General features: G+C 41.3%; 2 protein-coding genes and 1 long non-coding RNA gene across 10 annotated transcripts in view; 1 reads left to right on the top strand and 2 right to left on the bottom strand.

Annotated features, from left to right (window-relative positions):
* LOC139561666 (serine/threonine-protein phosphatase 6 regulatory ankyrin repeat subunit C-like) overlaps nt 1-14,364 on the bottom strand; it is a 34,516-nt gene extending 20,152 nt beyond the window's left edge. For both annotated transcript variants that reach the window (XM_071378915.1, XM_071378921.1), the window contains exons 1-10: nt 14,183-14,364; nt 11,906-11,989; nt 7,919-7,997; nt 7,468-7,538; nt 7,018-7,218; nt 6,696-6,783; nt 5,996-6,138; nt 5,584-5,796; nt 5,230-5,308; nt 3,679-3,793 (exon numbers count right to left, since the gene is read on the bottom strand). In XM_071378915.1, the coding sequence (XP_071235016.1) occupies nt 3,679-3,793; nt 5,230-5,308; nt 5,584-5,796; nt 5,996-6,138; nt 6,696-6,783; nt 7,018-7,218; nt 7,468-7,538; nt 7,919-7,997; nt 11,906-11,989; nt 14,183-14,209 (1,100 nt within the window). In that variant the 5' untranslated portion in view covers nt 14,210-14,364. The remainder of the gene's footprint in view (nt 1-3,678; nt 3,794-5,229; nt 5,309-5,583; nt 5,797-5,995; nt 6,139-6,695; nt 6,784-7,017; nt 7,219-7,467; nt 7,539-7,918; nt 7,998-11,905; nt 11,990-14,182) is intronic.
* Nucleotides 14,365-15,199: 835 nt separating this feature from the next.
* Nucleotides 15,200-16,479, bottom strand: LOC139561659 (uncharacterized). The gene is made up of 2 exons (XR_011672179.1): nt 16,346-16,479; nt 15,200-15,865 (listed from the first exon to the last, which is right to left on the bottom strand). It is a non-coding gene; the product is annotated as an uncharacterized lncRNA (long non-coding RNA).
* Nucleotides 16,480-16,549: 70 nt separating this feature from the next.
* LOC139561618 (coenzyme Q-binding protein COQ10 homolog A, mitochondrial-like) lies at nt 16,550-24,777 on the top strand. Of its 7 annotated transcripts, none has more exons than XM_071378892.1 (6): nt 16,550-16,643; nt 17,450-17,549; nt 18,519-18,665; nt 19,213-19,405; nt 19,540-19,641; nt 22,202-24,351. In XM_071378892.1, the coding sequence occupies exons 3-6, from the start codon at nt 18,544-18,546 to the stop codon at nt 22,367-22,369; spliced, it is 585 nt and encodes a 194-aa protein (XP_071234993.1). In that variant the 5' UTR covers nt 16,550-16,643; nt 17,450-17,549; nt 18,519-18,543; the 3' UTR covers nt 22,370-24,351. The 7 variants fall into 7 exon arrangements, with proteins under 7 accessions (XP_071234993.1, XP_071234943.1, XP_071234951.1 ...); XM_071378885.1 differs by lacking the exon at nt 16,550-16,643 and adding an exon at nt 16,878-17,122; XM_071378842.1 differs by lacking the exon at nt 16,550-16,643 and having other exon boundaries at nt 16,836-17,549.
* The last annotated feature ends 1 nt before the right edge of the window (nt 24,778 follows it).

Below are 24,778 nucleotides of genomic sequence, written 5' to 3'. Positions count from 1 at the left end.
CATATCAACCCGCAAGATGCAGCAAACATGCATCAACTATTAGAAAGGATTAACGGCATAAAGAAATATTTGTTGAAATATATATATATATTTTTTTTAAATACCAATAGTTATTTGTTTAGATTGTAGAATTATACAAAACATATCCTTGACTAAGTCCTATAAAAAACATAGGCCTATAGCCTATTTTAGTTTCCCTTACAATAAAAACATTGCAGTGTAATCCATTTGATCAACTTTAGATTTGTAGATTTGATTAGTAATAGAGTTCATTTAAAGTCCAGTTACAGCTTCTTTTGACAAAACAAAAAATATTATATAACCAGCCAGGTGCACAAGTGAAATTATTTGCTGTAATCCTAAACAAAAGCACCAGTGCATGAAGAATTGTAAAGGATGAATTGCATAAATAAATATTTGTGGAAATACAGTGCATTCGGAAAGTATTCAGACCCCTTGACTTTTACCACATTGTGTTACGTTACAGCCTTATTCTAAAATGGATGAAATCATTTTTTTTTTTTTACTTCATTAATCTATACACAATACCCCATAATGACAAAGCAAAAAACGTTTTTTAGAAATGTTTGCAAATTTAAAAAATAATAATAATGAAATATCACATTTACCTAAGTATTCAGACCCTTTACTCAGTACTTTGTTGAAGCACCTTTGGCAGCGATTACAGCCTCGGGTCTTATTGGGTATGACGCTACAAGCTTGGCACACCTGTATTTGGGGAGTTTCTCCTCTCCAGCTCTGTCAGGTTGGATGGGGAGCGTCGCTGCACAGCTATTTTCAGGTCTATCCAGAGATGTTCGATCGGGTTCAAGTCTGGGCTCTGGCTGGGTCACTCAAGGACATTCAGAGACTTGTCCCGAAGCCACTCCTGCGTTGTCTTGGATGTTTACATATGGTTGTTGTCCTGTTGGATGGTGAACCTTCGCCCCAGTCTGAGGTCTGAGCGCTCTGAAGCAGGTTTTCATCAAGGATCTCTCTGTACTTTGCTCCGTTAATCTTTCCCTCAATCCTGACTAGTCTCCCAGTCCCTGCAGCTGAAAAACAACCCCACAGCATGATGCTGCCACCATCATGCATCACCGTAGGGATGGTGCCAGGTTTCCTGCAGATGTGACACTTGGCATTCGGGCCAAAGAGTTCAATCTTGGTTTCATCAGACCAGAGAATCTTGTTTCTCATGGTCTGAGAGTCTTTTAGGTGCCTTTTAGCAAACTCCGAGCGGGCTGTCATATGCCTTTTACTGAGGAGTGGCTTCTGGCTGTCTACTCTACCATAAAGGCCTGATTGGCGGAGTGCTGCAGAGATAGTTGTCCTTCTGGAAGGTTCTCCCATCTCCACAGAGGAACTCTGGAGCTCTGTCAGAGTGACCATCGGGTTCTTGGTCACCTCCCTGACCAAGGCCCTTCTCCCACGATTGCTCAGTTTGTCAGAGCGGCTAGCTCTAGGAAGAGTCTTGGTGGTTACAAACTTCTTCCATTTAAGAATGATGGAAGCCACTGTGTTCTTGGGGACCTTCAACGCTGCATAATTTTTTTGGTACTCTTCCCCAGATCTGTGCATCGACACAATCCTGTCTTGGAGCTCTACAGACAATTCCTTTGACCTTAGGCTTGGTTTTTGCTCTGACATGCACTGTCAACTGTAGAACCTTATATAGACAGGTGTGTGCCTTTCCAAATCATGTCCAATCAATTGAATTTACCACAGGTGGACTCCAATCAAGTTGTAGAACCATCTCAAAGATGATCAACGGAAACAGGATGCACCTGAGCTCAATTTCGAGTCTCATAGTGAAGGGTCTGATGAATATTGATATAATTAAGGTGTTTTTTAATTGTTAATACATTTGCAAAAATTTCGATAAACCTGTTTTCACATTCTCATTATGGGTTATGGTGTGTAGATTGATGAGGGAAATTTTAGAATTTGGCTGTAATGTAACAAAATGTGGAAAAAGTGAAGGGGTCTGAATACTTTACGAATTCATGACAAGATATAAAAAGTTGACAAGATATACATTTGTTGATTGTACTGGACACTATTGTGCCCTTATACACGTGGCTTTATGCATGAACCAATCTCTACACGTGGCTTTATGCATGAACCAATCTCGTCTTCTCTTTATGCTTTGGGTCCAAAGCTTTGGGGCTTTGTGTGAGCAAGCCCCACAAACAAAATCGATTGCACTGCACATCGTTTTCACGGGCCTTGTTCCGCGTACACCTGCCGAAGGTGTCGCATAATCGCTGATGCGGTTGCGTGGCATGGTCTCTCGTCAATCCCATACCGATCAGATCAAAATGACTCCACATCAATTTCAAACTCAAAACTGATCCTCCATCCGGCTCCAACTCATCTAAATTCTGCACCATTTGCAATGCTATCAGTGCGTCCATTCGTTTGGTTCGGTTTGCCATTGTGAACTACACACATTGTATGTTGTACTCCGTGTGTGATTTGACTGAGGGGAAATTACATACAATTTCCAGCCTTTCATAATAAAATAATTAGACTGCCCACAATTCTTTAGAATAATTACACTATTGTTATAAATTCAAATCTTCTTCACACTCAAAATTCAGATCAATCAAATTCAATCACCCTCTTCACTCTCCTCATCATTCAGTCCAGTGAAGTCACATAAACCATTATCAGTTTCTACCTGGTTTCTATCGCCCACTCATCCATTGACAACAGAACAGCATATTTGAATTTTCTTATGTTACTTGTTTTTGCTTAGTAGCAAGAGCAATGCTGCCCCGCGAGTGGTCATGTGCTGAATGCATAGACAGCACGGATACATTTGGAAGCACGGTAACATTTGGAAATAGAGCTGCACCTCTTGAATTATGAGAGTTCCTTGACAAAGGTAAGCGTAATAGAAACTGCAGAATATGCTCATCAGATTGGCTATAGGGTAACTTTTTATTATGTGTGAAATTTGTTTAGGTGTAGTCTTGATGGGCCGGCTGTGAAGGCTGACTGGCATCATTTGTTTCCCGCTCATCAAGTTGGATAGAGTCAAGGATATGTTCTCCATTATTCTAAAGGCCTACTGCAACACGTGGCATGTTTTTTTCCTTTCCTTTACGATAAATTCAATAAGTCAGAGAAATAAAACAGTCCCATAACAGCTTATTTTTACAAAGTAAAGTATAAAAGAGAATGGTATCAACCCCCCAAGGCGCTCGGTCAAATTATTTGCTGCTGATTAATAGGCATAACAAACTCATCATTACCCTATTGTCTTCCTAAATTAAATCAACCTCTTCACCCTCCTTCTCATTCAGTTAGGCCTAATTTAAATTCAATTGTGGAGGTGCACAATTATCGCACATTCATTCATTTGTAATTCAGTGAGGAGAAAGAGACGCATTAGCGCCTGGCTGGGTACATTGTTTTGGAGGGGTTAAGTTAGGAATAGGTGTGGGAAGAAAACAGGTAAAAAGGCTCTCAATACTGTTATTTCAAAATTCTGACAAATGAGCAGTGTAAAATACAAACATTTAGGAAAAGTCAGGGAAGGAGAAGGACATAGCTTTTTTTTGTGTGTGTGGGGGGGGGGGGGGGGGGGTAGATTTTTATTTATTTACAAAATAAAACGTCAGTGGCCGTTGGCATATGGCCGTTCTAGTGTTAAGATGCTTAGTTTCTCACCTGGCTGTGTCAGCACCGTTAGTCATCAGGGTGCTGATCAGCAGCTCGTGGCCGTGCTTAGCAGCAACGTGAAGAGGAGTATTGCCATATTTATCTACACAGTCTATATCCCCACCTGCACACAGGAGAGAGAGAGGGGATTTGCACCATATCGTTTTTCACACAGTTGTGAGATGCCATCCGGCTGTTGGAGTTGTGGTGGTTGCTATGGGCTGGAGGATGAGTGTTGGAAATGTTCGGCTGGTGGTGTTGTGGTGGTTGCTATGGGCTGGAGGATGAGTGTTGGGAATGTTCGGCTGTTGGAGTTGTGGTGGTTGCTATGGGCTGGAGGATGAGTGTTGGGAATGTTCGGCTGTTGGAGTTGTGGTGGTTGCTATGGGCTGGAGGATGAATGTTGGGAATGTTTGGCTGTTGGAGTTGCGGTGGTTGCTATGGGCTGGAGGATGAGTGTTGGGTGTGTTCGGCAGGTGGAGTTGCGGTGGTTGCTATGGGCTGGAGTATGAGTGTTGGGAATGTTCGGCTGGTGGTGTTGTGGTGGTTGCTATGGGCTGGAGGATGAGTGTTGGGTGTGTTCGGCAGGTGGAGTTGCGGTGGTTGCTATGGGCTGGAGGATGAGTGTTGGGAATGTTCGGCTGGTGGTGTTGTGGTGGTTGCTATGGGCTGGAGGATGAGTGTTGGGTGTGTTCGGCAGGTGGAGTTGCGGTGGTTGCTATGGGCTGGAGTATGAGTGTTGGGAATGTTCGGCTGGTGGTGTTGTGGTGGTTGCTATGGGCTGGAGGATGAGTGTTGGGTGTGTTCGGCAGGTGGAGTTGCGGTGGTTGCTATGGGCTGGAGGATGAGTGTTGGGATTGTTCGGCTGTTGGAGTTGTGGTGGTTGCTATGGGCTGGAGGATGAGTGTTGGGAATGTTCGGCTGGTGGAGTTGTGGTGGTTGCTATGGGCTGGAGGATGAGTGTTGGGTGTGTTCGGCTGTTGGAGTTGTGGTGGTTGCTATGGGCTGGAGGATGAGTGTTGGGTGTGTTCGGCTGTTGGAGTTGTGGTGGTTGCTATGGGCTGGAGGATGAGTGTTGGGAATGTTCGGCTGGTGGAGTTGTGGTGGAGTTGTGGTGGTTGCTATGGGCTGGAGGATGAGTGTTGGGAATGTTCGGCTGTTGGAGTTGTGGTGGTTGCTATGGGCTGGAGGATGAGTGTTGGGTGTGTTCGGCAGGTGGAGTTGCGGTGGTTGCTATGGGCTGGAGGATGAGTGTTGGGATTGTTCGGCTGTTGGAGTTGTGGTGGTTGCTATGAGCTGGAGGATGAGTGTTGGGAATGTTCGGCTGGTGGAGTTGTGGTGGTTGCTATGGGCTGGAGGTAGAGTGTTGGGTGTGTTCGGCTGGTGGAGTTGTGGTGGTTGCTATGGGCTGGAGGATGAGTGTTGGGTGTGTTCGGCTGGTGCGCTTCAACTGAAGTTTGTCCCTGAAATAGTGCAGGCACTTTTCACAAACACACCATCCTTGTATTTGAAGTGTAGTGTGTGATAATATTGTGTTTTATGATGTGTGTGTGTGATTACCGTTTTGGATAAGGATCTGGGAGCGGGTGAAGCGCCCGTGAATAGCGGCCATGTGCAAAGGGCTCTTCCCTTCTTTACTCTGTGAGAGAAAGAGAGAAACAAAAACATTTCTTGTTATGAAAATAATCGATTTACCTCAAACATACACAAAACAACTTGGGATGTTATTCAAAATATCCTTGTTTATAAATGCCACTTCTGCCATCTGTTGACTAACTCCCAAATGGCAACCTATTCCTTATATAGTGCACTACTTTTGACCAGGGCCCATAGTGCACTATATAAGGAATAGGGTGCCATTTGGGGTGCAGCCAATCCCTTATTCCCTCATTTCCCGGGCGTCCTCCGACTGACCTGCATGTTGACGTCAGCGCCGTTGTTGACTAGCAGCTCGAGGCAGAGCGCCCCGTTGGTTGAGACAGCGGCCAGGTGCAGCGGCGTGCCGCCGTGGTGGTTGGGCTGGTTGACGTTGGCGCCGCGGTTCACCAGCTCGTTGGCCACCGCCTCCTGGCCCGTGTAGCACGCCATGTGGAGCGCTGTGTTCCCAAAGGCGTTAGGCTCATCAATCTGACGTGGAGACAAAGAAAAGGCAGAAATTAGATGGTGAGATGGTGGTGGGAGTTGGGATGGGTATAGGGCCTGAAGATTTCCCTGATAGGCCCTAACCTAAATATTATACTAGGAATGCACTTTTGTAAAAAATTAAAAATAAACACACAAGCAAAGATTGAGTGACCGTATGGAGCCCCACCCCCTGGCCCCTCACCTCTGAGCCCAGCCGCAGCAGGTACTTGACCACCTCAATCTGGCCGCTGGCAGCTGCGGCATGGAGCGGGGTATAACCGCGCTTGTCCCTGCACATGGCGTCCGCGCTCCGCGACACAAGAAGCTTCACGATCTGCAGATGCCCTGAGGGACGAGGAGACAACCGTACATTCATGGAACATACAGACACTACAGACAGGTTAACGAAAGCCTTGGCAATTTTCTGTTTGTGCGTGAGGATATGCAATTTGGCACAGGTTTGCTTTTCTTTGTAGACAAGGAACCCCTGTAGGGTTGTCACGCTACCAGTATCACGATACTCGGACGTATCGTGGCAAGGAAACAAAACATGGAGGATTTCATTTCTTGAGGAAAACCGACCAAAGTTAGAACCAAACAGCATTAATTTGTCACCTAGTCACATTTGTTTATTTTACAAGCTATAGCACCCACAATTTTACATAAAGCCGGTTTTTATAGAACAATAGAGTTTAGTCCAATTTGTGTTTTCTTTTTTGCCGTGGAAAATCTGGTATCGGGATATTGGTATCGTGACAACCCTAATCCCCTTGATGGGAAGTTTGCAGGTTGATTGGCAGATCAGTGAATCTGCTCAGTGCCTTTGCTCAGACCAAGCCTCTTGAACAAGGAGAAGAAAGTGTGTCAATTTCAGGAAGTGTCCATTCTAAGGTCCCACCCACCAAGGTATGCGGCCCAGTGGATTGGCTGTCTCTCCTTCTTATCGCTGGCACTCAGGTTGGCCCCTTTGTTGAGGAGCAAATTCACCATCTGGATACAGACAGGAGATAGTGAGTTAAAACGAGCACAGTAAGACACCTTTCTGCGTAGAGGAAGACCAATTCAGCACCTAGGCTATGTCTGAAATGGCACCTATTCCCTGTATAGTGGATACTATGCGGGTCCTGATAAAAAATAGGGAACTATATAGGGGATTGGGTGCCATTTCAGTATTACTCAAAACCCTCCACCCTATGACCGTAAAACCCCGCTGTGACCCCTGACCTCCACGTGGCCGCTGTGTGCAGCATGGTGCAAAGCCGTCCTGCCGGAGCGGTCCGCCACATTCAGGCTGCTCAGCTTGGGGATGAGAGCCTCAGCACAGCGTGTGGCCCGGTTCGCCGCAGCCACGTGCAACGGCGTCTGCCAGAATTTATCCCGGGCATTGACCTCCGCATCCTGTCTCAGCAGCAGCCCCACGGCCTTCTGGGAAAGACGGTGGGAGAATAAATAAAAAGTATGAGGAGTGCGACTTTATCACTGACATTCATATAGCTACTCATTCAAGGAAGGAGAGAAGATGAATTTATCTGCCATATTGATTACCTAAGAAAATGAGCCCTGAGAAGTGCTATTAAGACTGATGAGGAATTCCAGGTAAATGACTGTAGCAGGTTTTATATATTGTATTTGACATGGCCTTCACATGGCACTGTCCTGCAAAGATAGTCTTACTTCGTTCTGTGAGGCAGCTGCCCGATGCAGGGGAGTCCGCCAGCCTTGGTCCTTAGCGTTAATACTAGCACCTGAGAGAGAGGAGCGAGCAAGCAAGAGAGAGAGTGAGAGATAGAGGACGAACTCAGTCAACTATTCTGTAGCTCAGCTCAACCGATTAAAAATAAAATATGCAGATGGAACAAATTTTCAATACTAATTCAGCCAATCACAATGGGCCTCAGATCTCAGATGGTCAGTAACATTTGCACACTTCTCTGATTTCATTATCAGTATTTACCTTTAGGATAGGGATTCTTATCCTCATTGACAAGAGGGAAGGGTTTCAATGCTAGTTGTATATTCTAACAGATATGATTAACTGTCCTTTATTCAACAATAGGATAGGGATAATTGAGTGAACAATGTGAATCCCTCTGAAAACGGTCTGTCTCATGCTGGAGAACGTTACCTGAATTAATGAGAAGGTCCATAATGTGAACATCGCCCAAACACGCAGCAGCATGTAAGGGGGTACGGCGTTCTTGGTCCTGAGGAGAGACAGCAGACAGAGAAACAACAGTTAGCAAGAGCCCAGATTTAAGCCCACTGTTGGTTCTGATATCATCCTAAAGCAATGTATTAAAAACAAACAGTGAGTTGAACAATAAACCCCAAAGCCAAAGAATATAAGACATGCTACATCTAACATGACAGGTTTGAACTTGATACCAACTATGTAAAATAGCTTTCAATCACAGGATATTGAAAATGCATAAATAAAATTGCCATTCTCTGAAAATTTCAAGTAAAAATAATATTCAATATGAATGCACAGTGGAACTTTAATCTCACAAAATAATCAGTCGGGGTTAGGCCTGCTGCATCTAATAATTTTGCAAAGAGGTAGACCTGATTTTTTTATTCCGCAAACTGAAAGAAGTTCCCTGGCGACTCAAACTGAATTCTTCCACTGCTCTCGATGTTTGCTACATACTTCAGTCTGAGACTGCCATCGTTGAAGAAGTTTGTGTTGACGTCAAAATGAGTGTCGTTGTACATAAAGTCATTAGCGATTGGATCATCTCTAACTAAACTCTAACTTTCAAAACGCAGCATACCCACGTGTGTTTCAAAACGCAGCATACCCACGTGTGTTTCAAAACGCAGCATACCCACGTGTGTTTCAAAATGCAGCATACCCACGTGTGTTTTGGCTCTGGACTAACCAATCGGTTTTTGTGACCAATCAGAATGGTTCGAATGTGATCGCATTCTAGAAATCATTGGGAGGTACTCAGATCCAGACTCGTTGCGGAGAAGAAACTAACGTTATAGCGTGTGGCAGCGCAAGGAGTCTGAGTAGCCAGGCAACGAAAGAAGGGCTTGAAATCCACCTCGGTGAGTAAAATTGCTCAGGCATCTCTAGCCTGTTAGCTGACCCTGTCCTCCGTACTGGAATGTGTGCAGTCAGTGTAAACCCACAAGTGAATGACTCATGGCTCAGGCCTCACTCATTGCAGCCCTAGTAAGGAAATCACAGTCTTATTCTCCATACGCATCATTCAATCACTGACTGACTGACTGACTGACTGGCTGGAGGCCGTGTGAGAATTTTAGGCCTCCGGGAAGAGAGGCTGTTTAAGGACAAGGATCCCTGTGGGTTTTGGTCGTACAAGTCAAATATGTCATCTGTCTTGCATTGCAAGAATTCATGTTTGGATGCATTAAGGCAACAAAACTATGTAAACAATGTGAAAGTGAAGTACAGAAAGCTCAACTGCATATTAATTAAAACCGCTTTTTTTTGCTGTGCTTGTACAGAATCTTCTTTGACTTTAAGTAGTGATTGAATACAGCCCCAGGTCTAGTGGTCACAACTGAGTACTTACAGTGGTATAATATTTGACCTCTGCCAAATATTGACTCCATGACAAATGCAAAGTATATTAACATATAATACAAAACTGATTTACTGATTTAAGTTGTTGTGACATTTGACAAATTGCAGCTACTGAATTTACACGCTGGCACCAAGCCATATTTGAACGAGTGCTGATTTAAAGCATGCTCTCAATTTAACACCCCTTCCTCTCCCTGTAGAAGTTTCTAGCCTCTCCCTGTTTTAGCTCCTGTGAAGGCTGCCTGTTCGTGTGTGCTTGTGTGTGTGTAAAGTGGACCTAGAGCATTGTGTCAGGGTTCTTTAAAAGCCCACATCAGTAGAAATCCACTTTTTCAAGCTGAAAGACGATGGTATTATACAGTGACACATTGTTGTTGTTTTGGCTCTGTACTCCAGCACTTTGGATTTGAAAAAATACAATGACTATGATGAATGAGAAAGTTACAGATGCAGAAATATCATACCCCCAAGACATGCTAACCTCTCACCCTTACAATAACAGGGGATGTTAGCATCATTTTTTGGGGGGGTATGATACTTATGCAACTGTAAATCATCATCATTATTCATGTTTCATTCAGGACTATCCTTAACCATGGAAGCATCCAAATTAATGTAGAAGTGTTTAGAAACATATTCAATTGATATTTACAATAAAAGTGACTCCAAAATGAGACAAGACATTATTTACCATTAATTTCTATTAGGCACAAAAACATTTTAAACAACCAAAACAAACACCTAATGCATCCAAGAAATTTGTAGATTCATAAGCCTGATGTAGTAATTGCGTGCTATGAATATAGGACCAAAACACTTAACTTTCTACTAATTTAATAGACATGAGTGAATTTGTCGCAATACTTTTGGTCCCTTAAAATGGGGGGACTACGTACAGAAAGTGCTGTAATTTCTAAACAGTTCACCCGATATGTATGAAAATACCGTCAAATTAAAGCTGGTAGTCTGCACTTTAACCTTGTATCGTTTCAAATCCAAAGTGCTGGAGTACAGAGCCAAAACAACCAAATTTGTCACTGCCCCAATACTTCGGGGCTCAATGTATTTTGGCCTTGAAGTGACAAATCCGAAATGCCCACTTTGTGCAAATCCATGTGAATGCAGTGTCTTTTCCTATGATATGACAAACATTATTTGCAACCTACATTTCTTTTTAGGGCTGGGTTTTATTTTAATGTTACCAACGAACAGCATGGCATGTGTTTATTAAATCAGAAACAGCTGCAAAGTTCTTCCTCTTCATGACTGAGATGAGCCAAACAGCCCGTGTCCACTTTACCGCCTGAGCCATGGAGCAAATTAAACGTATGTTTATTGTCCATTTTCGCTTTTTTAATTTTTTATCTAGTCTGTATAATAAAACATTTAAAATACAAATATATAATACACATACATACACACACACACCTGACCATTTTAGAAATTGTGTGATATGATAGGATTTGTACTGCAGCCGAAACGTGCCAGCAGCCTACCTATCAAAGGTTGCACCGTGTCCATTACAATGTAGAAAAACACATATCAACTATCTTTCAATAGTTATCCATATTACCAGAGCTTCATCTTATTCTTTCTAACTATTTCTATGGCGGATTTGCTGCCGCAATTTAAGGAAGATGCCAAAACTTGAGATAATAATAGATGGCGAAGTCAAAGATAGGCCAGTGGTTTCCATCTGTAGCGATGTTTTCCCTAAAGCAATGATTATGACGAATACAGCTCCAGAACCTGCTATAGCACAAGCTGGCTAATCTTTTGAATATGGTGTAGTCAACAACAAAAAACAGCAACAGATCAAATTTGCTAGCTAGATAAGGTTATCATATTAGCTAGCTACACCGACTGCTGTCATTAACCTATTTGTTGATGTTTATTAACTCCACGTGGAAATTTCCACACCCAATTTGTGAATATGCATAAGTAGCTTTCATTCTTTGGAAGTGGAACCTAAATGTGCATTTCCTCTTTAGGACAGGAAATTACATCGAAACAGTGGCTGCAACTTCCTCTGGTGGGGGTCCTTTAATCTGACAGCCAACTGGTCAGATTACCAGAGCAGTAGAATGAATGAGTGAGGAACCTGAACTGACCAGCTACTTACTTGGATGGAAGATGCCCAAAATCCCTTACTGCTAAGCTTTTCCTCCCATCAATCCCTTAACCATAAGCTAATCTGCTCCTTGTCCTCAAATACATGGGCCACGTGCACTTACGTTCAGTGCACATACACACACAAAATACATTTTACACTCACAAGATGGCTCTTTAAGAGAACAACATGCATAGCTACTGTTGGAAGCTGATACCAAGAATGTGAAGTGCAACATATTGTGGGTATAACATTACTGCTCCAAAGGATGATTGATTGACTGTGTGTGATATTAACTATGTCTGATTCAAACTTGACAGGAAGGTCAAAGCATGTAGAGGATTTGACAGGTAATCCCTTCCTGCTTAACTGGCTGGCCCGTTAAGCGAGATGTGGAGGAAATTGATTCATACGGGGTCATGTTCATGTGTAGCGAGCCATCTTACCAGTGCATTGACTTCTTCATTCTTGTGCAACAATAACTTCACTTCTTCTGCATTTCGGCTAAATATAGCCTGGACCAGTGGAGTCTGGAAGAGAATATAAACACATGAAATATTCTGAGTTAAAATAAATACCATGTTTTTAAGAGTCAAAAACAGAAGCGTTAGAAAGGGGGGGGGGGGGGGACGTTTTGCCCAGCTATCGGGAAAAGCATCGGGGAAAAACACCCCCCTCTATGGGGCAAAATGCTCCCTGAAGTTTGTGTTAAAATCTATTTTATACATTTTATTTTGGCGTTTGAGTAATTGACTCTTAAAAACAGAAGTCAAATGATTTTATTTTAAATAAATAAATCAAATATCGGAACAAAATGACATTGCACATCTCACTATTAATATCATCACTATGATTTATAGACTTTTTTTTTTTTTTTTTTTTTACTTTTATTTAGACGGGGTTGAGGTTTTGATGTAATTTTTTATTTTTTCGACCTTCCTGTCCAAATCATCCTAACGTATCTCAAAATGAATTGTGTAACTCAAAGTTACTTATAAATTATTATAAACTGGGTGGTTCGACCCCTGAATGCTGATTGGCTGAAAGCTGTGGTATATCAGACAATATACCACGGGTCATATAACAAGGGGTACGACCAAAAAAAATCTGTTCTAATTACGTTAGTAACCAGTTTATAATAGCAATAAGGCACCTAATGGCTGTATCCAGGCACTACGCATTGAATCTAAGAACAGCCCTTAGCCGTGGTATATTGGTCATATAACACACCTCCTCTGGCCGTATTGCTTAATTTGGACATGATTTGGGAAATGCTAATATAGGTATCATTGACTTGCATTCATTGCCCTGTGAGACAAAATGCAATGTGGTTCGAGAACACAGATGTTTGCCAAGGCAGAGATGAGTGGCCGACACAGAGACACGCGCGGGCAGCAGTGAACGCATACATTCTGGCCTAATGACGTTTATCCTCAAGCCACCCTAATGACATACCGATCCTCCTGTGAATACAAAAAAAATAGTCCTATATGGTCCAATTTCTTGCAAAGTTGTTTGAAATGTTCTCCTGAATCACATAAAACTATGATGCCATAGTCAGACTACATGTCAGCATGATATTGGTGTGATGCTTCCCTGATAACACAGGGTGGATGATTGTCATTAGCTAGCCATTTGAATTTGATTGGGAATTACTAACAGACTAGTCAGATTTGTTCACTAGCTAGCTGCATGCACCCAACACAACGTACTTGGAAAACGCCTCATCACGCAGTGTGATTCAATCGTAACAGCTGATGGAAGTGAAGTTAGCTTATTATAGTTTAACGTAGTGTCTCGTTAACTAGCTAAACACACAATGTGCAGCTAGCTAACATTTATGTGCAACTAACAAGAGACCTTACCAACAAATGTTAGTGACAGCCCAGTCCCTTGCTAGCTGATTGCAGCGAGGTACAGTAGCTAAATCCGTACCCTCGCTGCCAGCTAGCTACTGTTCGCTAACTAAGTATTTAATACATTGGCTGGTTGTTGTCTGAACAAGTTGTGCATGCCGAAAGTGATCAAATCCCAAATGCTTAGACAGTTAGCTGGCTACAACTGGCTACAACTGACTGACTCATCGCCAATGCTAACTAACTAGCTACCGCATGGAATGGAAGCCTAGCTAGCCGATTAAACTCAACTCCGCTATTTATAATGGAGTTGAGCGGCAACTAGTGTGGACGGACTGGAGCTCCGACGTCACATAAAATGACGTTTCTATTAAAACCTACTGATTTCAGCACCCAACGAATACCACGAAATTAAACACGACATTGTTCTGTGTAATTGGGGGCTATTCGTTGGGTACCGAAATCAGTAGTTTGATCAAAAAAACTAAAACTGTATGTGACGTTCGCGCTTCAGTCGCCGCTCAACTCCATAAATAATTTAGTTTAGTAGACTAGACTGGTTAGGCACACTGGTCTAACGTTCGCGTGTAAAATCCTATTGCCAAATGTAACTAGTTGGCATTAGCAAGCGAACAAGTCATTGGTGACAATTTTAGCAAACAGTCCCACGTTAGAATACGCTATTGGAGCATGTAGAATGTGATCAGACTGCATCGTTTAAATGGCCATAAACTACTTTTCAGGCCAAGCACCGCAGCTAACGTGAGCTAGCTATCAAACCCGCCCTCATAAGGAAATAGTGATAAAGGAAGCAACGGTTTCAAAAAGGAATCTTTTAGCTAGCTAACGTTAATTCGCATTACCCACCTGGTCTGTTATGTTTTGTACTCCCATCTCCCAGTCAGTCAAACCGAAGCTTCTTCATTAGGATCGGGTGGAGATGTAACTGCGATATGTGTTATTGTGGCAATTATTCGGGGAAGGGTTTGTTCTGTGGCGTGTTTGCTCGCCGTTGTTATTGCTCTGATAGACACAAGTGTGCGTTACTGAACGGCTGCAGTTGGTAAATTAGAAGCTAGCTTAGTGCAGCAGCGACATACAGTGGTCACTTTGAATAGTGTACCAACATCTATCCATAAACGTAATGATTCACCAGATTATTCCTTTAGTTGAGTAATATCGTAACTATGTGAGGAAAAAAATATGTCTGCAATGAATGTTATACCCTTCTATATCGGTCTACTCCAAGAGAACTACCTGGACTAGTTGTGTGTTGGGTAGATTTATCTATTTTTTGTTGTTGAGAAAATTATTATTTTTTGGACAATCTTTTGTAGTTTCTGTCAACCTTGCTATCTTTCCATCTAATTTGCGACAGATTTTCATGCAAATATTCTAAAATATGCATACAAATAATACGCACATTTTCACACCAGAGATGTTGCGTCAAACTGACTTGTCGATAAAAGGCTGTGCATGATGACATAGCGCACATAAAAAAACATGTTTGCAGTTTTCATCGCATTTTCAACTCTACTGAGTGTGTCCACTCTGCTATTGGCACGTGCTTTTTTATCCGACATGTACTTTATTAGCATAAAATTGTTGGATGGAAGCCTGATTAGTGATAAGTACATTCATTGCCAAAATAAACGACTAATAAGTCACGTGATTAGCAGCTATTTACCTAATTTAAGTGGGAGTGGCCTTAACTAGTCATGATGACATTTTAAAAGAATCGAATGCTGCATTCATAACCAAGTGGTAAGGTTGTGAAGTCGTAAATACCAGTTGGATGCATTCAGGTGCTTTGAACGTGCTTTGAACGCGTTAAGAAATGAAGATTGGCTAACGTCCAACAAGCAGCGTGAAACAAACTGAAAGTACAGATATTATGCTTTTAAACAAATTACAGTGTTAAAAACACATTCATTGATTGCTTTTCATAAATAATATTTTCGTTGCATTTAACTGCAGAAAATGCTGTTATCAATCAAATAGAATTGTATTTATTACATGAGCTGAATACAATTGGTGTAGACGTTACAATTAAATGCTTGCCTACAAACCTTTCCCAAAGATGCAAAGTTTAAAAAAATAAAATAGTAACTAACACAAGAGGAATGACATAAATAAAATAAACAAGAATGGAGCTATATACAGGGAGTACCACATCAATGTGCAGAGGTACGAGGTGACCAGGCAGGGTATAGTGACCAGGCATCCAGATAGATAATGATAAGAGTAAAATAAAGAACAGAGTTGCAGCAGCAAATAAATCATCTAAAATTGTGTATGCTTGTGTGTGTAGTGTTTGAATGTGTGAAGGATTTGTGTAGGAGTGACAGCATAGTGTGTGTGAGTGAGTGTGTATATAAAGTCTAGTGAGTGTGCATACTGTCAGCGCAAGATAGAGTCAGTGCCGATCGTTTGGGTACAATCAATATACTATTTAGCAGTCTTATGGCTTGGAGTAGAAGCTGTCTTGGAGTCTGTTGGTCCGAGAGCCGATGCTCCGGCTAAGACCAAGGTCTCTTTTACAGATGAGCCCTGAATTACATCAATTTGAGAAAATAGAGACACAGCAAAATATAAATACAAAATGCAAGCAGAAAGAAAGAAAAAAAACATGGTCATAAAAAAACAACACATTAATCAGTAATAAGGTCCTCAATCAGCTTCCTGTATTGCCCTAGAGGCACCAGAACATCAAATTTAAGAACATTTTGAAGGTTGTTCCACAAATAAGGTGCAAGAAAACTAAAAGCTGATTTACCTAACTCAGTAGACACCAAATTCATTTCTAGATTTAGCCATCCCCAAGACCGGTGTGGTAACTTGTATGTCTAAAATTTAGTAATGATGTAAAAGTGCTTTATATATGAAAACATAGCAATGTATCAACCTAAGTAACATCAAAGACGGCCAAAATACTTTCTGGTAGAGAATGCAGTGATGAGTCCTAAAATTATTACCTGTAATAAAGCACATAAACATATAAAATCTCCTAAACCTGTGTTTACTACTGACCTTATTTTCGGGGACTATCCAAAAACGCCATTAACTTTCCTCATAGGCTTTCTCCAACGAACAATTGCTGGTTCTTACAAAAAGACGCCATTGCTATTTATCTCTATTACCATCTGGAGGAGAGTTCAAGAAGATTTTTCCCAGTCGTGTAGTCCCACCTTCACACTTGGTTATGAACGCAGCATAACGTTACGTGACTATCAGCAAAGAGGAAAAGCCGAAGCGAGAGAATAAACTCCGCGCCCAAAATATGTCAGCGCGAGAATACATTGATAAACTGACCAAGTGGGGATTTTTGGTATGGAGGTCTATGAGTCTCGAACTTGGTTAACAAAAAATGTAATTGCGAATTTACTACGTGAAGCTTATTTGATCGAACATAAGTTTCGTAATGTTTAGGTTTTTACGAAGTACCGATATAAAAGTGGACGCGCATGGCATTCCGGCAATGTTATATGAGAGTTGTGTTTCTTGTTCACGCGCGTATGTTCCCACCTGCCTTCCGCCTTTGCGGACATGTATTTCCATTGTTAGAGGGGTCAATCGACGATCTTGTCAATATAATAGATACTACTTGCCACCGGTTGACCTGGCCGGATAAAGTAATAAAAAAGGAGGAAGAAGATGGCAGACGAAACGTTATGTCGCTAGCTTGCTAAACAGTTATGGCAGTTCATTCGATTGAGGCTAGAAAGCGATAAATGACATTTCTGAAATGTTAGTTAGGTAGCTAACGTTAACTGGTGGCTACCTGGCTAGCTACCGTTAGTTAGCTAGGTAACTAAAATTGTCCTGTTACAAACTACTTGTTTAACTAGTTCGACATTTTACGTTATTGAACTAACGTTACTAATTTTACGGAAATGTGTATAGCATCAGCTAGACATTTTACATTATTGAACTAACGTTACTAATTATACGTAAATGTGTATAGCATCAGCCACTTAGCTTTCTAGTAGCGACCATCCTATAGCTTGGCTGTGTAGCGTGAGCTAGCTAGGTTAGGTAATTTGCTAGGTTAGATTGTTGTTGCCAGTCATCACTGTCTTTTAAAATAACAAATGGCTGGGTTGGCGACTGTGACCACCCTTCGATTGCCTATAGGTATACGGACATTCAGTGAGTTGCGAGATCTCTCTACATTTGGCAAAAACCGGTTGAATACAGTGCTGGGGCCAAGAATACGGATTAAACAGCCAATCAGGTAAGCGTGTGGGGTAGGGGTGACGATGGTGCGGTTACAAAGTACATACCAAGAAATGTCAATTAATAGCCCGAGCTTTAGTTGCTTAAATCATTGAACACAACAGGCGCTTATTGGACAGGCTTATATTTCCTTAATGCGTACAGCTTTTATTAATTTGCATAGTTAAATGTTTAATTCCAGCATTCACTTCCAGCAATTTAATACAATTATTCATTTCCTGCACAGTGTTATCATGTACACACGGTGCCACGTTTCTCTATTTAAAAATTATTATCCTTTGACTGTGCATTTTGGGCAGTAATTACTTTCGCCACTAGAAGACGATCGTACGTTTTCTAGGGGTCTGTAGTCACGAAGTAGCTGTTTGTTTTTGTGCTTGCCAGTTAGTTAGCAGTTCTCAGTTGTTAGCAGCCATTTTTTTTAAATGATTTAACCTTAATTTAACTAGGCAAGTCAGTTAAGAACAAATTCTTACTTACAATGACGGCCTAGGGTTAACTGCCTTGTTCAAGGGCAGAATGACAGATTTGATCCACCAACCTTTCGGTTACTGGCCCAACGCTCTAACCACTAGGCTACCTTCAACCCCAAATGGCGAGAAGTTTTTTACTGGCGATAATAACAGATGCTTACCATCATTATTTCGAGTCATTGCTGAACTATTCAATGTAAAAATAAAATGAACAATTCCTGGTTACCTCGTTAACAATTAATTTAGACCCGGCATTTATTTTAAACCAGTGTTTATTTGCAGAAATGTGTTATGTTGCCCGGCTATTAAAAGGGACATGAGGCTATTTGAGACGCGTTTAATTAACGTTTTACGGTAATTTGGGTGTCTGTTGGGTTTCAACTGGTAGCATTGTATAACAAGGGTCTTATTGATGGGGTTTATTAGAATGCAATGAACCAGTGTTTTAAAGTGGTGTTTTGCAAGTCCGTGACTGATCATTCTTGGACCAACAGATATGTGACATCTTGTGGCATCCTTATGACCAGGACCCCCAGGATTCTTATCCATTTGGACAGGAGGACAACTATCATTCCCCCTAGCAGAACCTTCCTTAGTCTGGCCAACAAGAGGAAACAATATTCAGAACGAAGAATCATTGGGTAATGTAGAGATTGCATCTGTGCTTCAGTGGACATGGCTAAATGCTGATTAATTTAAAGGTCCATTGCAGCCATTTTTGTGTTGTCACCAGGCAGGCCAAAACTCCATCCCACCAAAATGGACTGAAATTTCAGGTTTTCTTTTCAAACAGCTCTTAGACTAAAATGGTATTATTATAATTTTCCGTTTTATTCCAACCTCAGTGTGGAAATATAAAACACAGGAAATCACGTTTTTGACTGCACTGGGCCTTTAATCAAAACATCCCCTTGTGTTCTAGTTCTATGCCATGTACTGTATTCCATAACAATATTGAGAAAACACATGTCAAGGGCCGCATACTTAGCGTTTTCTATCTGTGAACTTTGATAAGAGCCTACTACTGTCCCTGATCAACAGAATCATGTAAATGACAAATATACTAACATCAAATCAAGCACATTTCATCATTATTCAGTGTGAAGACTAGATGTATCGTCATATCAGCAAAGTATGGTCTCATGCAAATATGCTAAGAATACTATTTCCCCCTTTTTTTCTCTGTAGTTACTCGATGCAGGAGATGTATGATGTGGTGGCCAACGTGGACGATTATAAGCACTTTGTTCCGTGGTGTAAGAAATCTCAGTTCATCATGCAGAGAGCCAGCCATGCTAAAGCCAAACTAGAAGTGGGTTTCCCCCCTATAGTCGAGAGATACACCTCCATGATCACCAATGTGCGCCCTCATCTAGTCAAGGTTCGTAGACTCGATCAACTCCATGATCTTACAAGTCTATTGTTTTGCAGTGCTTTAAAGTTATTCTTTAACATTTATTCACCAATAATAACATGCACTGCATCTCATTTTACTGGCACTTCCCCTTTCTGTAGGCTGTTTGCACAGATGGTAAACTGTTCAACCACTTGGAGACAATATGGCGTTTCAGCCCTGGAATACCTGGTTATCCCAGAACCTGTACTGTTGATTTCTCTGTAAGTGTTTCCTTGTCGCACCATGCAATATTATTGCTATGCAGCTAAGGCTGTTGCGGTGACCGTTTTACCGCCACACCGGCGGTCCTGAGCCATGAAGGCAGTCAAATTCCACATGACCGTTTAGTCACGGTAATTAGGCTTCTTCAAGCTCTGATGCTTCTGCTGGTCATTAGTAGCCTACCAAACTTGCTACCAAACTCGGCTCTCTATTGTCCCTCTAATCACTCTGACATCCATGCAAATGTATTCAAAAATCTAATCAAACACTTCATGAGCTCATGTTGCTCAACATTTCAATAGGCTATGCAATTGTGGGAGAAAATGGAGTGATGGCCGCTAATAAAAAGAGGACCCATCAGCGTTCTATAGGCTAGGCCTACTATATTTATTTCTCAACTTTCCTAGTATTAAGCACATTGCTTATATTTACAACAGGAGTGTAGCCTACCTGGCTGGCATGCAAATAAACCATGGGGAAAAGCATCCTCCATTTGCTATTTAAGTGCATAGATGACATGTGTTTTTGGTGGTCCATTCTAAATTAAAACAAAAATGTCACACATTATTTAGTATATGTAAAGACAAGATTGAATCAAGAATAGTCTGATGGGTGACAATATTAGCCTATCATTTGTGAATGATGCTCAGCATAAGAAATTATGCCTTTTTTTGCGACTTTTTCGAATCCTAGTCGCACACCTCATGTAGCCTGGCCTATATGTTTTAGAAAGGGAAAGGGGGATACCTAGCCAGTTGTACAACTGAATGCATTCAACTGAAATGTGTCTTCCGCATTTGACCCAACTCCTCTGAATCGGAGAGGTGCGTGCGGGGGGCTGCCATAATCAACATCCACGTGTTTGGTCCCCGGGGCAGAACGACAGATTTTTACCTTGTCAGCTTGGGGATTCGATCCAGCAGCCTTTCGGTTACTGGCCCAACGCTCTAACAACTAAAGTGGCCAAATAACTTATTAAAATTAAGCACATTAATCTGTTTTACAAGGGTTGTGGCGCCTAACTGGCATATAAAAGCAGCACTTGAGTTTCAAGTTTGGGGAAGATCATTTTCACAATAAAAATGCACCTTTATAATAAAAGCATTACATGCATTGTATTTGCGGTCACTTTTGATAATGGTGTTTTCCTGCAAATGGAACATTCGCGCTTATCCTACCAGCATGTGTGCTGTCCTTTATAATTTGAAAAAAATTGCCTAATAGTTTACCATTTTAAGCTAAACGCTCTGATCTGTTGCGTCAGCCACATTGCATAAAAAATGTTTTTTGATGCTAGTGGCTGTATTAATTTGGGATCTATCGCATTCCACAACTGTCCCAGACTATGTTTGGAATATTTATTTTTCACACAGAATAGAATAGGTCGACTTTTGTACAATGGGGGATAGTAGATTGACATGCTTTTGCTGTTCATTTGGCCTACTCATCTTGTTGGCTGACGAAAAGTAAATGTGGACAGTTCTTCCAATATCTTCAATATGCACCTCGGAATTGGATAAGGATGCGCGCAGTTGCGTCCCCGACGTGTCTGTCTTCACTTGTAGCCTGTGAGAAAGACGCGATCACGTTAGTGAAAGGCGCTTCAGATTGCACAGCACAACGCAGGGCACAACGCAGCACTCCGGGCTGGAAAAGGCATGGATTCTTTTGGGGTGCATTACGGCCACAAAGGGGATGCCGCCGTGAAATTCGAGGCATTATCAAGTACTTGTCAAATTGTGAATGAGAGGATGTTGAAGTGTGTACACACTGTGCAAAAAAACAATGCAGAGCACATGCCTTTCAAGTGACTTTTTTTCAAATCATCATTCTCATGCAGCCTTACTATGTATTAAAAATCAAAACGTATAGCCCAACGTTTGTAGATCTAAAGTTACATTAATAACTCTAAATTAAGCATGTAGGAATACCTATTTCTTTGTTAACCGCTCAACACAGAATAGCCGCATGTGCGCACTCCCTCATTGTTTTCAGAAAATATTTATTTTCAATTGTATTCTATATACTAATAAATAAAGCCACAGAATTATAAGCAAATCTTGTCTGCTAAATGAACTAGTGTAGCCCACAGCCAGATCAGGCCCTAACATAAGGACAACTTAGAGTATTCTGTTCTTCTGAAATAGACTACATTTTCTTCATATCATGCTTCTTTAGACCTGTCTAAAATAAATAATGGATTTATTGTGAAGGTGTAGGCTATATTACATGGATTTATTAGACTTTTAAAATGTAGATGTTTCAAATGTCTACATCAGTGACAGCTTGTAAGCTGTGTGGAAGCCAGGAGATGCTGAATGTGTTCATTAACATTCAGTTACTGTGAGGCCAAGTTATTTGCTTGACAATCACCTACTGACTAAATTTCGTGACCGCCACAGCCCTACATGCAGCAAACTATTTAATACTTTGAATATTATAGTAGTGTGAACTTCTGATTAAACAGACATTATAATTGCAGGTTTAATGACCTAATCATCTATTGGGGAAACATGATTATGAACAGAACCTCAACAATTTTCCACCTTTGTCTTGCAGATATCTTTTGAGTTTCGCTCTTTGCTACACTCGCAGTTAGCGACGGTCTTCTTTGATGAAGTCGTGAAGCAAATGGTTGTTGCCTTCGAGCGCCGAGCTTGCACCAAGTTCGGCCCAGAGACTAAAATACCCAGAGAACTCATGTTCCATGAGGTGAACCAAACGTGAGCCTCCATGTGCTTGTACTTATCTGGGAGATTACACACGTTTTCCCCACTTTCAACCCATTGCATTTTGTGGACGACCATTAAATGACTGTTGTTGCACACAGTTGAAGTGGGGAATGGATCTACAGCTTGACTGCTTGAACAACACAGCCACCACTTGCATGTGAAAAGAGGATCATTTGAGACTGGACCGTCCTCCGTATGTACTGGATTCTTAGGCCATTTTCCTATTTATTGCCATTTTGCTGCAGAGCCTGATATTTACTGAAGCAAATTCCATATTTTGATAGGTGTAATGAATTGTCAGGCTTTCAAGGTTATTTTTACCAATCCAGTAAATACTTCAGCTAGTTAACTGGGCACTCATAAGAGAACTGAACATAATATAATTTGGGTGGTCAGAATTACCATGTCACACCCATTTGATTTTCATAAGATGTTTTAACTGGTTTGAATCATGTCCACACATTAAATCTATGTAAAAATATAAACACAACAATTTTACTGAGTGTGTGTATATAAGGAAATCAGTTAATTGAAATAAATGCATTATGCCCTAATCTATAGATTTCACAACTGGGATTACAGATATGCATCTGTTGGTCAGATACCTTAAAATTTGACCTCACAATGGGGCTCAGGATCTCGTCACACTATCTCTGTGCATTCAAATTGCCATTAATAAACTGCAATTGTGTTCCTTGTCCGTTGCTTATGCCTGCCCATATCATAACCCCACCGCCATCATGGGGCACTCTGTTCACAACACTGACATCAGGAAACCGCTCGCCCACACGATGCCATATACGTGGTCTACGGTTGCGAGGACGGTTGGATGTACTGCAAAATTCTCCAAAATGACGGAGGCGGCTTATGGTAGAGAAATTAACATTCAATTCTTTGGTAACAGCTCTGGTGGACGTTCCTGTAGTTAGCATGCCAATTGCATGCTCCCTCAACTTTAGATCTGTGGCATTGTGTGACACAACTGCACATTTTAGTGGCATTTTATTGTCCCCAGCACAAGGTGCACTCGTGTAATGATCATGCTGTTTAATCAGCTTCTTGATATGCCATACCCGGGCAGGTGGATGGATTATCTTGGCAAAGGAAAAAATTTCACATACAGGGATGTAAACAAATTTGTGCACAACATTTGAGAGCTTTTTGTGCATATGGACAATTTCTGGGATCTTTTATTTCAGCTCATGAAACACGTGATTAACACTTTACATGTTTATTTTTGTTCAGTGTATTTAGGTTTTAATTAGTTTAACCACAAAGATATTTAAGGACCACAGGATGTTATTAGTTGGTGACATTTCTCAGACCAAGCCTATGCCCACCCATGGTTGCACCCCTTCACAGTCATGTGAAATCCATAGATTAGGACCAAATGAACTTATTTTAAGTGACTGATTTCCTGATATGAACTCAGTAAAATCTTTGAAATTGTTGCATGTTGCGTTTATTTTTGTATAGTATTATGGCGGATTGACATTTGCCTATGTGGTGTTTAATTGTAATATTCTGAATTCTAATCACTCACATTTAATTGAAAGTGAGATTTCTATATCGCTTTCCTATAACATTCCCCTGATTTGCCTTAATGTTTATTTTGGGGTAAAGGTACATTTTAACGTCATATTAATCTCCAGCACCACCCCAACAAATGTGAAAACGGCATGTTTGTTTTGAAAAAGTTTACAATGACATCAGTGTGCATCGTGATTTTAACCAATTATGAGTAGGCATTGCCTACTAATTGGAAACACTTAGAGGAAGATATCTTTTACTTCAAAACATAGAAACACTCCATTTTCACAGGTTTGGGTGGTGCTGGAGATGTTGAAAAGGGGTGATTCTGTTGGTGGGAATCAGGGCTCTTTAGGTCCTGCCAGCCATTACAACCCCTCAGTGCATCCCTTTTACGTATGTATTTTAGACTTTAAAACAAAAGCCAATAAACCAAAGTATAACTTTTTTGTCGCATTTGTCAATATCAGGACATTTCAGGTTGTCACAGGAGTGCTTGGCAATTTAGGAGAAAGCGTATCGATTGTCAGCCAATTTGTCATTTGAAGCCACAGTTCAAATCAGTTGCAACACATAGCAATTTTTGTATTTTCTGACCAAAGCACACTGAACCGTTGTTTATTTGGAATCCAGTCTCTGTACCACAGGCATATGACGTCTTGACCAGGCCAAAGGGAAGCAGAAACCTGAGTGCTGTGGAGACATCTGGAACACTTAATAACTGAGATGTCCTCAGAACACTCCATACACAGCCGGCACAGAATAACATAACTGTTCTGTGGTAACCCGTTATGACCACACCTTCTGTAAAGAATGTGCAACAACCACATCTCTATAAAAAGACAGCAATAAAAATCAGAATTCAAGAGAAGAG

The sequence above is a fragment of the Salvelinus alpinus genome, chromosome 2 (genome assembly GCF_045679555.1).
Source record: "Salvelinus alpinus chromosome 2, SLU_Salpinus.1, whole genome shotgun sequence".
Classification (NCBI taxonomy): domain Eukaryota; kingdom Metazoa; phylum Chordata; class Actinopteri; order Salmoniformes; family Salmonidae; genus Salvelinus; species Salvelinus alpinus.
The sequence above is the reverse complement of the archived record's forward strand: the minus strand, read 5'-3'. Positions and strand labels throughout refer to the sequence as shown.

What these genes read in the sequence shown, in the direction of transcription:
- LOC139561618 (XM_071378842.1), top strand. Translation starts at nt 17,407, where the DNA reads ATGGCTGGGTTGGCGACTGTGACCACCCTTCGATTGCCTATAGGTATA. An exon ending in CGGATTAAACAGCCAATCAG is followed by an intron (nt 17,550 to 18,518) that starts GTAAGCGTGTGG and finishes TTGGACCAACAG; the next exon opens with ATATGTGACATCTTGTGGCA. An exon ending in TCAGAACGAAGAATCATTGG is followed by an intron (nt 18,666 to 19,212) that starts GTAATGTAGAGA and finishes TTTTCTCTGTAG; the next exon opens with TTACTCGATGCAGGAGATGT.